Source organism: Chanos chanos, chromosome 7, assembly GCF_902362185.1.
Source record: "Chanos chanos chromosome 7, fChaCha1.1, whole genome shotgun sequence".
NCBI lineage: Eukaryota > Metazoa > Chordata > Actinopteri > Gonorynchiformes > Chanidae > Chanos > Chanos chanos.
Window position 1 is genome coordinate 42,005,015 of NC_044501.1, and position 15,445 is coordinate 42,020,459.

Below are 15,445 nucleotides of genomic sequence, written 5' to 3' on the forward strand. Positions count from 1 at the left end.
GTTGCTGTGCTAAGATGTTGAATTACATATGATTCATATATTTTTTTTTCCCTGTATCAGGTGAGATGAGTGGACAGTCAGAGCCTGTATATTCAGAGCTGAATGAGGGTGTGTAAGACAAGAAACATGGTTTACTCAGTCAATACACTCAGAGGATTCGTCAGCTCACAGAAAGAATGACCATACTAATGAGGCAGAGGACGTTTTTAACACATTGCCTTTTACAGGATACTTTTGCTTTATACTTGTCAAATTAGTCTTTATTCAGGCTAGTGTAATTAAGATATATTATATAAAGAGATCTCAGTAATTGTGATGATAAGGATTGGCTCCTTACAGGTTTCTCTTTGCGTGCTTCAGTATTGCAATGACTAAAGATGTATCATTCCTTAAGGTTATCTCTGTATTTATTTGTTTATTTGTGTGGTTATGTGAGGGTAAGACCCAGTATTCTCTTGTTTCAAAATTTGTCCATAATTTAGACACTGTAGTCTCAGTGTGAAGGTCTTCTACACCGAATCACATCTTACATCGGATTTAAAACAAAAGCCTTTTAGTGAGTCAGTCTGTGTCCAATAAAGACATGCCGCATACGTTGTATAAATATATTGATTTGCTTATTATATTGCACGTGTGTAAGATTGTATTTTTTGTTTTTTAAATAAATTTCAAATAAAGTTCAAAGAATATTAAATAATATTAATAATACATTTTTTGCTGTCTTTTGTCTGTTGATTGATCTTATTGTTTTTATTTTAAATAAATTAAATTTAAATTTAAAATGACCTTGATACAGTCTTGAACAAAAATAAAGGATCTCATACACCCACCAAAAACAAAAACAAAACTTGTCTGTACCAGTTGAGGAAAAAGCACAGTCTGACTATCTCAACATAAATGGGAACCAGAAGAGTATGACTGGTTACCACTGAGTTGACAGGATGCAGGGATTAATATATCTGATACTGACGAGCCAATTAATAAATTCTCTGAGATTTCACGGGTTTCTGATACCGAGTTCATAAAATCCAAGATTGACCAAATATTCATTAAGTCCTAAAGAGTAAAGTTTAATGTGTACGACTGAAGTTCATGTTCAAATTTTCAAGATTAAGTTTATTTAAAGCCTAATATTACTGTTTACAGTCTCAAAGTTAAATGTTCTGACACCTACCCCTGATTTAGTCTCATCTATTGAACCCCTCATGTTGAAATGAAACAGTACTGAAATCATCTCTGCTGTGGTTTATACACTGTCAAAACAAAAACAAACAAACAAACAAACAAACAAACAAACAGAAAAAGAATGGAACTAATGAGGTAAAAAAAAAAAATAAATAAAAAAAAAATCTGACCCTGACTGATTGGTGAGTGATTTTTAAGATCTTCACACATTACATCCAGTCATTGTAGGTGTGTCTTGCTGTTTGCGCCTTCACAAATATAGAGCAGTGGATGCAGAAGCAGATCCATGAATGATGGATGAAGTGCAATACAGTGAGACATGAGAAATGCATTGGAGCTGTGAGCACATCTCTGTTCTTCAGAGATCAGTGCTGTGTCTACTGTTCAATTTCTCAACTTCTACATTTTCACTCTTTCAGTCTGGAAGTTTGAGCTTTATATTCTCTGTTGAACCATTAGTTTTCTCACAAAATGTCTTAATGCCATATAATTTTTTTCTACGTGTGTGTGTGTGTGTGTGTCTTGGGTGTTGGGCTGGGTTGGGCGTGCATTGGACTTAAATGCTGGAGGGCTGGAGGTGAGAACTCTCTCAGTCTGACTACAGAACTTCATCTGTCTAATCTCACAATCCCTAAACTGAATTATTTAAGAGCCTAATCTCACAGTCCCTAAACTGAATTATTCTGTGTTTTATAGCTAAATCGGATGAACACAAGAGACAGCATGCACTTATGGAGACATTGTAATTTGTCATTAACCAAATTTTATCTCAGTTTCTCTCTGTGGCCACAGAGGCAGTATAGAGTCATTTGTCACTGTAGTGTGATGAATTACCAGGGACAGACTATGAGGAATATATTATGATCCTAGTAAATGGATTCTAAATGATTCCTTATAAAATGATTTCCCATGTCATACATCTTTCATTACAAAGGTGTGTAAAGAGCCATACATGACAAGGTTTATTTAAGTGTATTATTGTAATATGATTCTTGTTACTTCACACATAGTGTCTCTGATTTGTTACAGTAAAGTGAAAAGTGTAAAGGTACAGTTTTCTCATTTTTACTTATATATTGTCATTTCAGTTTTTATCTGATTATATAGAAACATGTATAAACCATGTAACTGTTTGTTTTTATTTCATATACATATGTTCATTTTTATTTCATGTTCATTTCCTAATTTAAATGTTAGGATAAAGTCAATGTTGATTTGTATTTATGTAACAGGGCCTGGTTTTTGTTAAATAATACTAAAATACTTCTGTCATCATCAGTGTAGTAAAGCAAATTAATAGTTCTATCCAATTTCTATTTAATTTTTAAGTTTGAAAAAAAAAAAAAAAAAAAAAAATATATATATATATATATATATATATATATATATATGTGTGTGTGTGTGTGTGTGTGTGTGTGTGTGTGTGTGTGTGTGTGTATTAGCCCAGGGGGTGATTTATCCAGATCTCCAATGGCTGTCATTGAGAATATTTCATCAATAACTCAGCCATTATCATAACCATGTACACTGCTCAATTTCACGATAACAAATCTACCCAGAGATGTGTCTGTTTGTACCAAACCCATCATCATTCTCCACATCATCTCCACTCACATCCTCCCTTTCCTTACCTACTCTAATTCCCTTTTCAAACACCAAGTCTCATCTTAATTAAAGACAACTCATCTCAGAATCACCCTCAAATAAACCTGGACTGAACCCCACTGACGCCATTAACAGTAGACAAGTTTCCCTCTAATTACACTTCAGTTTAAATCACTGTAATGTGGAAAATCTAATCATTTGTCCTCTTCACTCTCACAGAATGACCTTCCTGACCTCTGTCAGTCTAGTTAAAAGGAGTGGTCACTCTACAGAGTCTGTATTCCTTCTAGTCACTGAAGCTCTATATGAAGTGACAGAGAGCTCCTACTACTCTGTCTTCATTGTCTTAGTCCTGTCTACAGTCTTTAACACTGGAAATGATCAGGTGATGAATACAGTGTTGGTCAAAGCTGGATTTGTCTTTTCCTGGACTGTATTGTATCTGATGAACTGGTACTAGGAGATCTGTACAGGATCCTAACACTCTTCTTTAGGACATGAGATCTTTGCAAAATATATTCTTACAGTGATTCCTCTGGTAGGGATACAGTGTTAACAGAGGAGTTAATCAGGAGAAATTTAAATGACAATTTGACAGAATAGGAATTTTTTAAAATGTTATTTCCCGACCACAAAAGACATACAACATATATAGAATTTATGAAATATGCTTACAACAACTGTATGATAATCTGTGAGTGAACATACGTATTCCATTGGCAATTCAATAGTTGATTTGAGCTGTACCTGGTGATCTCAATTAAAGGATAAAAAGTTTGAGCTTTCTGGACAATGGACTGAACTCTGTTTTTGTAAAGAAGGATAACAAACAGCTTCTGGCAATAATAGTTTGCATGTTGTGATACATGCACAGGCTGTCACCCTCTTTGGATCTGTTTTGGCTCTTCTATGCCCTCTGGTGGCTGCAAGAACACCTACAGTGACTGTCCTAATGAGGCAGTCTGAAAAATGTGACTGGCAGGAGGTGGAGTCAGTCAAGCAGTTAGACAACAGTCAGGTCCTCTGACAACTCTGTCTCTACTCTCCCCAGTCAGTGACTGACAGACCAGTGTGTGTAATTAAGAGTTCCAGTCTGTCCCAGTAATAACTTTGTTTCTTTACTCCCTTTTTTCAGAAGAGAAGGGTTTTCTTTTCTAGGTCATTCTTGTACAAAATTTAAAAAATGAAAATGTATATTGAATTGTGGAAACTTAAACTACACACACAGAATTTTCTTCATGCTTATTCTCTAAAATCATCAACACTGTAAATTATCACTGACATTTTACATCAGCTCAGACAGTCATAGACACTTCTGTGCCCTTCTGATTTGTATTTTTTAGCAGAAGGACAGTCAAGAAATGACAGAAATTCTGTTTTACTACGGTATCTGAGTTAACAACTTGTCTAAGTGATGAACTCAAAGGGCAGGTGAAAATCTTCATGAACAATTTAGGCCAGAGGATAAAGTTTAACACAGAGACCCTCATGTGCAGTACACATGAAAATACCGTATCTCTAGAGACCAACAGACTGGCACGCACACAGACACACAGACATATGCACATGCACCCCCCCCACACACACACACACATATGCACATGCACCCCCCCACACACACACACATATGCACATGCACCCCCCCACACACACACACATATGCACATGCACCCCCCCCCCACACACACACACACGCCCCCCCCCCCCACCCCCCACCCCCACCCCCCAAAACCACGTCGCTTATGTCTGATACATGCGAGCTGAGTGAAGATGAGAGTTTGTGGTCTGGCCTCTGTTATAGTTCAGCCTTGTTGGTTTTTACCAGTGAGGGGGTAAAACCAATTCTCTCTCTCTCTCGCTCTCTGTCTCTCTCTCTCTCTCTCTCTCTCTCTCTCTCTCTTTCTATCTTTGTCGCTCCCTCTTTGAATAGAGGAAGAGCTCTCAAATACAGGAAGAGTTTATAACACACAGTTCACATCAAACAGTCTCTCACTCTCACAGCATGGAGCTCAGTCCACTACATGTGCTGCTCTGTAAGTATTGTCTCTCTTTTTTTCTCATTTTCTCAGTTATATCTTTCTTTGAAGGTGATGTAATAACTCTTTTGAGTAATAATCTCATAACTTTCTGAGAAAACAGCCTCTGTCATGTATACATAATTTTTTATTTATTTATTTATTTTTTAATACTGCTCTATTCACTTGAACTAATGCAATCACATCCAACTCCAGAGCCATAAACTGAATATAATATCAGTGATAAGTCAAGTTGGAGTGAGACAGTGTTGTATTGTCTATGTATCAGTGAAAGAATTAGGCATTGGGAGATTTAAGGTCCTGAGTGCCTCATGTCTTCTCTGAACAAACAATAGAACAGTCTATTCACTTCCTCTAACCCAGAGTTTATCACAACATATCAGACACTCATTTTCTAACTTATTCTCACTCACAAAGTGTAGTCATAAGTTTTTGGAGTGAAATGACATGAAATGTCAGGAAATAACTGCACTGAATTTCTCTAGAATTGAAAACCATTTAGTGAGAAAAAAAAATCAGCTCAGACACAATGTGATCTCATGTGTGTGGTGCTGTAACACAGACCTGTTTATTATCTGTATGTAGTTTAATTAGTGCATGTGTTCAGTGCTGGTAATGGAACTGCAGGTTAACTGTTTCTTTTTGGTGACCTCTGAATGGTTGAGGATAAAGATGTAATGTCTGGTGATGTGAGGTCAGGAATATACAGGAAATCACCCTTGAGACGACTGAACTTGTTACTTTGATTCTTCTAGTGATTGAACATTATTTTTCTTGTGTTCATTGTGATGCACAATCCAGACTGTAGTTTATAGTGAGGAGATTCCTCATTCTCTGTTCTCATTCTCCTGATCTACATGCAGTCTTTGACACTCTAACTATCAGATGATTTCAGAATACAACAATGCCAAGGAAATCTATTAAGTGAAAGAGAGTTTAAGATTTTTTATGATTATTGTTAGCGGTGGATGTGTGTGACTGACAGAATAATTAAAAAAAAACATGAGAGATCTCAACTTTTATCTGACCAGGGTTGTGGCATTTTAGCTCTATAGACGTCTGACAGTAGCAGATCCAAGTACACAGACACAGACACACACACACACACACACACACACACACACACACACAGAGTGAGAAAAAATGAGAGAGAGAGAGAGAGAGAGAGAGAGAGAGAGAGAGAGAGAGAGAGAGAGAGAGAGAGAAACTAGTGCACATAGCTGATAGAACAAACAGACTAAAATAGAGTCTGTAATAACCTCACACATGATGCATGGTGCCTGACAACAGAGCAGAGATGAGAGTCTGTGGCCTGGCTTCTCTTCTAGTTCTTCACACATGTAGATTTAGACCAGTGAGTGTATGAGCCTCCTCTTCTCTGAAAGCTTCCTCTCTCTCATGTCTCAGTAAAGACTGTCGCAATATTTACGGCTGATGAGTGAAAGAAACATCTGTTGTAAATATATTTATAGTCTACAGGCACCTCTGTAACCAGCAAAGAGCATTCATTTACCTCTATTCTCTCTCTTATTTGTAATCAGAATGTAATTCTCTCTCTTTTTTTAATTTATTTATTTACTTTTTTGGCAATTTCATTATATATTGGCTCATGATGTAGCATAATAACAATATTAGCCACTAGACAGGAGTGTTAAAATGCATCACTGATAGACGGACATAGGCAGTGCTTTTAATAGCCTAAAGACTCTTTAATGTTCAGACTTGGTTCCTTCCATCATTTGAAACACTACACTGTTTCCATTTTGGCTAACATAAATGTTGCCAAAATATTTAGAAGAAAAAAAAAAAAGTTGAGAAGAAGGAATGAGAACTACAAAGTCTGGTACTTTGGTGGGAACGTTGAAGCATATGGCTGCCTAAGAGATCTCTCAAGGATGGACATAGTTTATTCCCCAATTTAAATATTGAATGTTGGTTAAAATTTATATTTACTAACAATGGAGGGGGGGGGGGGGGGGGGCAAGGGAAAGCAGCCTGGAGGTACGGAGAAGAAGGAGAAATTAGGGAATGAGGATGCCATGGTTGAGGAACAAGGAGAGTGTAATGGCAGATCCGGGCAAAACACAGAGTTAACAGCGGAGGTTATGGAATGTAGCATTGCTGCCATCCCTAGTGGAAATTCCAGTTCAACTCCAGTAGAAAATCCCAGTAGACATCCAGTTGAAATCCAGTAGACATCCAGTAGAAAATCCCAGTAGACATCCAGTTGACATCCAGTAGAAAATCCCAGTAGACATCCAGTAGAACACCAGTAGAAAACCATTTAAAAACAAATAGCAATTTTAACTGGTTCCTATTGGTTTTTATAGGGGAACTGAAACACATTCAACTGGTTTCATAACTGGTTGCTACTGGAATGCCCTGTAGACATCCAGTAGAACACCAGTAGAAAACAATTTAAAAATCAATAGAAATTTCTACTGGAAAGTATTGGTCTGGTTCCAGTTGAGAAAAAAAAAAAAAAAAAAAAAAACCTTATAGAAGCTGCTGTTCTCAAATGGTATGTATTGGTAGTACTGGTCTCAAATGGCCTGTATTGGCTGAACTGGTCTCAAATGGTCTGTATTGGTTTTAGCTGGAGACAACTGGGTTACTGAGTTCACAATGGTGTGTGAAGTGTTACAGTTGGTATTTAAATGGATTAAACTAATTTCAATTAGTGGAACTTGGAATTATAGTGAATACATCACTGCATTTAATTATTTAATTTATGTTGTAACAGTTCACTTCCACCACACCCACACAGGCCCAGAACACACACACACACACACACACACACACACACACACACACATCTTTGTATACTGTAATCTGTACATACACCTTGATAATAACAATTTAACATACTGAAATACAGGCAACAAGTATGTGTATAACAAATACCTTTATTGTCATCGTAAATGTACAAAGAGATTCAGAGTGCAGTACTAAGCTACATAGAAGGAATTAAAATATAACCAGAAAATGCAAATATCAAGAAAATATAGAAACACAAAAATACGAACATAAAATTATTCTTAAGTGGCAACGCAGTGTCTCAGGAAATGTGAGATGAGCTCGGAAATGAAGCTAGAACTGATCAATTTTTGAGACAGACTCAGAAATGACATGAAGAAGAAGTTACCTGACGTAAGAGAAGAAATTCAACAGAAGCTGGGCGAAGTGGCAACGGATCTTAAAAACACGACCGATAGAGCGCGTGAACCCGAGGAGCGAATGGCCGATATCGAAGAATGGAGCGCAGACATAAAAGAGGCATTATGTCGGCCACTAGTAGCCCAGGAAAAAATGCAAATGAAACTGACGGATTTAGAAGGACGGTCAAGACACATATCACCATTTACCCCATAGGCCTACCAGAGGGATCAGAGGGAAACGATAAGCTGCAGTTTATCGAACATTTTATCAGAAAGGAGTCAGAACCCCTTGATGAAGTTTATCGTAGAATACCGCGATGCCACAGAGCGCTTGGCCCCAAACCACCCAAAGAGGCTAAGCCCAGGCCAATGGTAGTATACTTCCAAGAGTTCAAAACTAAGGAACTGGTGTTACACTCTGCCTGGAAAAAGAAGGAGATTCACCACAGCGGCAGACAGATCTATATTGACCGTGACTATCCTGCAGAAACGCTAGCAGAAAAGGAAGGCGTATGCAAACATTAGGAGTATTCTGTGGGAAAAGGGAATAAGGTTCCAAACACCACCATCGGCCAAGCCAACCAAGAACAACTGATTAAGCAAAATACAACCGATAATGGGTAAATGGCAACCACCACAGACTAAAGGGGGCCTTTAGCATTAACGCCAAGATTCTGCTTTGCATTAAGCAATATTGTAAATCTATTGTCTGTTGCCATTTGTTTCATGGTATAAAAGGCCGATCATGGCAACAGTTCTCTGAGTTAATCTTCAGTACAGGCAGATGCGCTGCCGGATTCCATCGCCACCAAATAAAGCTTTTCTCCGAGCTTTTGTCTGGTTTGTTTACTTGTAAAATCACAAGAAAATCCAACTATCCCCTAGATATAAATTAAATATACAAAAAACACAGATTTTAAGCTATAATTATACTATATGCTAAAAAAAAATTGATTTCAAATGGAACTCAACAGTAATTAAGTAGCTGGGGATACAAATACCTAAAGACATCATTAAAATACTTGAAAGTACCTATGGTCCCATGAATAAAAACATAAAACTGGACATCGACAGGTGGTCTCAGCTGCCCCTAGATATGCATAATAATAGGATAGAAACAATAAAAATGAATGCGCTCCCACAAATCTTATATCTCTTTCAATCCAGTTGAAGTAACACTGAAACAATTTAATGAATGAGACAAGTGGATTTTTAGATTCATGTGGAGTGGCTGAAGGCCAAGAATTCAATTCAAGACACTGCAACTGTGGAAAGAGAAAGGGGGTAGATCTTTACCATGTTTAACAGACAGAGTTTCAGAATACTATCACAACTAAAGACAATACCAAATCTAAACTATATTGTTGTTGTTTAGATAAACTGTCAAAAAAATGGAGTTGTGAATTGGCTTTATTCCACTTCATTTATGTTCAGTCTTCACATCACAGGTACACAAAGTGCATTTTCTCAAACAAACTCTTATCATGGTCACAGGAGGAAGAAAACATACTATAAAATCATCATGCAACAGAGACTACAGAATTAATTAAAATGGTATGAGAACTCACACTAGTCAATCATCATGAATCTAATCAGTATCATAGAGAGATAAGACCATGTAGTTACACTGAATCCAATCAATATCATTATCACATAGGGATAAGACAGTTTATTATAATGAATCTAATCAGTATCATATAAAGATAAGACAGTGTAGGTATAATGAATCTTATCAGTATCATATAGAGATAAGACAGTGTAGTTATAGTGAATCTAATCAGTATCATATAGAGATAAGACAGTGTAGTTAAAGGTCAAATGTATCTGCTGTGTTCTAAATTTCTCTGTTTATGTTTTAGTGTTGAGTTCATTCTTCTACTCTGGAGAACCTAAAGGTAATAAAAATGTTATTCACGTCTTTGCTTATATCTGCATGTATTTTTCTTTTATGTATGTTTTTTTTCACATTATGGAGTATGTGGTTTAGTTAGAGGTTCAGTGAAGAACTTAGTATTCAAATCAGAGACACGGTGTCATTGTTTCATGACTATATAATATATTGAAGCTGTTTGTTGCACGATAAGTTAATTTGTGACCTAATGGTATTCATGTTAGTTAGAGCTCCCTCTGTGTGTGTGTGTGTGTGTGTGTGTATGTGTGTGTGTGTGTTTGTGTAGTTTTCGACTTAATATTTTATGTTGCTACAGGAAAACTCAAACCTTCTCTGACTCTGCACCCCAACTGGGCACAGATATTCAGTGGAGAGACAGTCACACTCAGATGTGAAATTACCAGAGGAAAATACCCTGACCTGAAATTTACCTGGCGCAAAGACAATGATATGAATTCAGATTACGAAGATAAAAACAATGAATATACAATCAGTTCAGTAAAAACATCTCACAGTGGCACATATGCATGTATAGCATATCTACCTAATGGTGATGGCACTGACTGGAGTAATAGTGTGATTCTCACTGTGACAGGTGAGTGAACATCTCTGATACGTCATCAGTGTTTCCTCATTTATTCTAGTATCAGAGTTGAATCATTACATACATTATTAACACTGTGAAATGATTTTCTTGAGTGATCAGAACTAGTGTAACTTTGAGTGAATGATTTCACAGTGGAAGCTGTGTTTGTTTTTAGTACAGAGACCCCAGACTTCTTTATCTCCACTGTTATAAAACTCAGATATTTATATGTTAGTCATTTGCAAGTGTGAAAATCATGAAAAAAGTCTAGAAGATGAAAAATAGTCATTATAATACCAAATCGAATTAATGTAATAGCAATCATTGCATAAAAATTTAGTCCTAAATGTAATAAAAAATAAATAAATAAAAATACCTTGAAAACCAGAAAGTGGTGAATCCAGTTCTGTCTCGTATTAAGTCATTATTTTGAGTTTTCTTATTTTGATTTTAAATGTTATAAGACAACTTGAATGTCAGTCCCCACCGGAAATTTTACCAACATGAATTTGAGCATGACCAGTAAATACTGTATGTCTATATTCATAGTTATTAAGAAACAGAGCATGATTTTATGGTTAATATTTTACAGACAAATACTCAAACTCTATAACTGAATGATAAGAGGGAGAGAGTTTTATTTGTTGTATCTGAAGTATTTTTGTAACATTTCATCATTTACACAGACTTACCAACAGCTACACTGACAGTAAAACCAGACACCACTGTGTACACTGGAGAGACAGTCACTCTGAAGTGTGAGATAAAGACTGAAAGTGGATGGATATATAAGTGGTATAAAGGCAGTTCTCACATTAGATTGTCTGCATCTGTACATCACACTGTAAATGGAGACACACTGACCATCAGAGGAGCCGTTGAATCTGATGAGGATCAGTACTGGTGTAAGGGAGAGAGAAAGAACAGACGCGCATCCTCACAACACAGTAAATCTGTTACTCTGACTGTAAGAGGTGAGTAAAGTGTGTGGTATATCTGTGTCTTATTTCTGTTATAATTTATCTCCCCTCTCTGTACTCTGAATCTTGGCCCATTTCATGCTATCAGTTCTGATGCACTGTACTGAGGAATATTGATGGAGAATGCATCTTTTTCTTTTTCTCCTGATACCAATAGCATTACCAACAGCTACACTGACTGTAAAACCACAGTACCCTGTTTTTCCTGGAGAGACAGTCACAATGACTTGTGTAATTGACTCTGAGAATAAGTGGAGATATAAGTGGTATAGAGGAACAACTCAGAATGTGCTGTATACATCTAACCCTTACATTTCACCTGTAAACACATTGACCTTCAGTGTTACTGTAAATGACCAGGATCAGTACTGGTGTCAGGGAGAGAGGAATGACAGATCCACATCCTCACAGCTAAGCAGTCTAGTTATTCTCACTGTGAGAGGTGAGTAAAGTGTGTGATATTCTATGATGTGTGTAATATGTGCGTCTGAACTATTTTCCATTTTGTATTTCTGATTTTCACTCTTCTATTAATATATAGGATTTTGCAGGAAACTTTCATGAAATTACAATTCTGTCTCTCTGTGTCTCAGCTCTGTCTCCTCCAGCCTCTCTGATCATCAGTCCAAACACAACTCAACACTTTACATCTGATTCTCTCTCACTGAGCTGTGAGGTACAGAGTGACTCTACTGGATGGACAGTGAGACGATACACAGATAATGGAAAGGTGTCAGACTGTTCATCAGAATGGGGATCAGTAACAGGATCTACATGTAGCATCAGCTCCCTCCAGTCATCAGACAGTGGAGTGTACTGGTGTCAGTCTGACTCTGGAGGGAACAGTAATCCTCTCAACATAACAGTGACCAGTGAGTCTCAATAATGACTGTTACCATGGAAAGGAAAAAAAAAATGTCTGCGCAATTTTTTTAACATATATTAGAGTAAAATATCTCCTCTTGTCATTTTGTATCAATGATAAATCCTTCAGTGCAGTGTAATAACTGATGATAGACAATGTAATAGACAAAGACAAAATGTTGCGAAATTATAATTCTCATTCAAACACACACACATACACAAAAAGAAAACAAAAAATCATTAACTGGTAAAACATACTGAAACTTTGTATAAGTACTACACCAAAGAAGATGCAGTGTGTTAATTTCATACTAAGCATCCATTTAACTATCAAAGCTGAAATAATTTTTTAAACTTATTATCAGTATCCATATTTACGGCTTGAGCATCTTTTCTCAGCAGTGTGTGTAACTGTGTTCTGTTTTGTAGATGGTGATGTGATCCTGGAGAGTCCTGTCCATCCTGTTACTGAGGGAGATACTTTGACTCTGCGCTGTAGGTATCGATATGCCTCCTCAGACCTCAGAGCTGATTTCTATAAAGATGGATTAGTCCTCCAGAATCAGATTACAGGAGAGATAACCATCCCTGCTGTCTCAAAGTCAGATGAGGGTCTGTATTGGTGTAAGCAGCCAGAGAGAGGAGAGTCACCAAAGAGCTGGATCACTGTCACAGTCACTGTCAGAGGTGAGAGAAACATATGTGTATCTCTTAGCATCCCTAGAATAATTCTACATAAGTGTGACTATATTACTTATGAGTGTGTGTGTGTGTGTGTCTGTGTGTGTCTGTGTGTGAATAGATTCAGTGTCAGGTGATGGATCCTCTGCTGTAACAGTAGGAGTGGTGGTGGGACTGGGTGTTGTCTTTGTGATCATCATTCTAATGATCCTGTTTTACTGGCACAAAAGATCAGAAGGTAAATATTTATATCTTTACTCATACTCAGAGTGTATGTCTTCTATGGATTTAAAGTCAAAAACTGTGATGTGCTGACCCCCCCCCGATGATTTACATTCTTATCCAAATAATTTGTCTGTAGTAACAATATCAGTTTAAGTGAATAGAAGTAATGTAAACTCTAATGACTATAATGAAAGTTTTATCACCATCGCAGGTCTCTGCTCTACTGAAGTTTGCTTGTAAGTATTCTGAGTCTTCATTCTCTTTGTCAAACATGCCATTTCAAAAGAGAGCTGCTTTGCGTGTATTAGTGATCTTTGTCGCCCTCTAGAGTCAAGAGACACAACAGCACCAGTCAGACTCCACACCAGGATCAGAGACAGACAGGGGGAAGAGTGGACACTCAGTCAGGATACATGTCACTCCAGTTTGGTCAGTATACACATATATTATTACAATAATAAATACACACATCTCTAAAAATTAAATGTATGTATTGCGCACCCATAACCATACTGTCTCTTGATAATGCCTCTAATAGGAACTGCTGATATGTATGACACCACTAAGAGTCAAGATGAAGGCAGCAGAGGTAAAGTTTACTGTTAACATACACTGTGATGTTTACATATTGAGCTTCCATAAACATAATGTCTTACTCTCTTTCATAGGAAGTGTTCACATCTATGACGACATTGATACTTCAGATAGAGGCAACAGGGGTAAAGTCTATAACTAACAAACACTGTGATTACATGTCCTTTGATTGTGTCCTAAACCTGTCTTTAAACAAAACACATGATAACCATTTTAATATCTCTGTCAGTCTAATAAAGCTATAGATCACACGTTATTAATAATGACCAGTGACAATAATTAATTAGTTGAATTGATGGTAGTTTGATTGTTTTTTGAATTATTTAATGTTGTTATTGTTGTTGTTGAATTTTAGATCGTGTGGATGGACTAAGCAACACAACGTATTCTAATGTTGAGATGAAAAATATTAACTTTTTAAAATATGAAAGGAAAGAGGTACGTATACTTTACCTCACAACCAAAACAACCCAATTTATGAATATTTGTATATATATGATTTTAGAGAACCACATTGTATGGGATACTACAGTACATGTTGCTTGTGTATTTCCTGAGAAGTCAAAATCATACTTTATTTGACCTTTTCTCTTCCATCAGACAAGACCAACACACCACAGGACGACACAGTTTACTCACTGTTAAACTCAAACACAACCACAGGTATAGTAACACCATCATCACACTCCCCATCACACACTCACACCATTTTAACTGGCACTGAATATGCCTGGGTACAATGAGAAAGACAGTAAGACATCAGGGCAGTCAGAAAAGATAACTGACAGACAGTTTATTTAGAGTTGAAGGCTTATTATTGTTTTAAGATGAAAATAATAATTTTACAGGTGATAAAAGCAGTTTAAACAGACTGTGAAACCGCTTGTGTACCATTGTGTTAAGCTGTCTGGTTGAATTTTATGTGATTCATTTTTTTGTTGTTATTTTGTTTCATATCAGGTGAGATGAGTGGAAAGATCCTGTCTACTCAAAGCTGGATGTGTGTTGTCAGGCCTCTGTTTCCACCCGCCTGTTTCCTGGTCAAAATCCAACAGGACATGATCATCTTGTTCCTTGTTTCCTAATTTCTCTGTTAACTATATTTCTTCTTCCTTTGTTAACCTTGTTTCCTAGTTAGCCCTGTTCTCCCTTTTGCCCTCTGCCCAAAGGTAAAGACCTTTGTCAGTTACCTGACCTCAGTAGGAGTGGTGGGGTTTGAGGTCTGCCTATCTGCCCAGTAGACAGTCTATTGTTAACTGGACCCTGCCTATTTATTGACAGTTAAAGAGCTGTCTGGACTTATTTTCAGACTTTCTCAGTTAATGACAGAAGACTCCACCACCAAATGGATACAGAGCACAAATTTCAGGATTTCAGTTTCTCTAGTGGCACTTTACAAATCCACATAGATCTGGCCACACGGGAACACGTCACAGGAGCTGAGAGTTGAAGAAACCAGGAGTGGACGACTGCAGTCTACATTATCCTCCACATCTCACACCTCCACTGCCACCCAATCTGCTCCTGCTGCCTCCCAGCTCCCTGTATCTGCTCCTGACTCAGTTTCTCCTGCTGCTCCTGCTAACTCAGCTGAATGGTCCAGATTTATGCATGTTTATTTTTCTTTCTTTTTTTCTGTA

The 15,445-nt window shown here is 37.1% G+C and overlaps 1 protein-coding gene across 1 annotated transcript in view; it reads left to right on the forward strand.

The window, feature by feature from the left end:
• Window positions 1–8,080: 8,080 nt before the first annotated feature.
• The window catches only part of LOC115816398 (low affinity immunoglobulin gamma Fc region receptor II-like), a gene marked incomplete at its 3' end in the record, with an annotated part of 70,312 nt that continues 62,947 nt past the window's right edge, over window positions 8,081–15,445 (forward strand). The window contains exon 1 of the mRNA XM_030779354.1: window positions 8,081–8,494. Within this exon, the coding sequence (XP_030635214.1) occupies window positions 8,081–8,494 (414 nt within the window). The remainder of the gene's footprint in view (window positions 8,495–15,445) is intronic.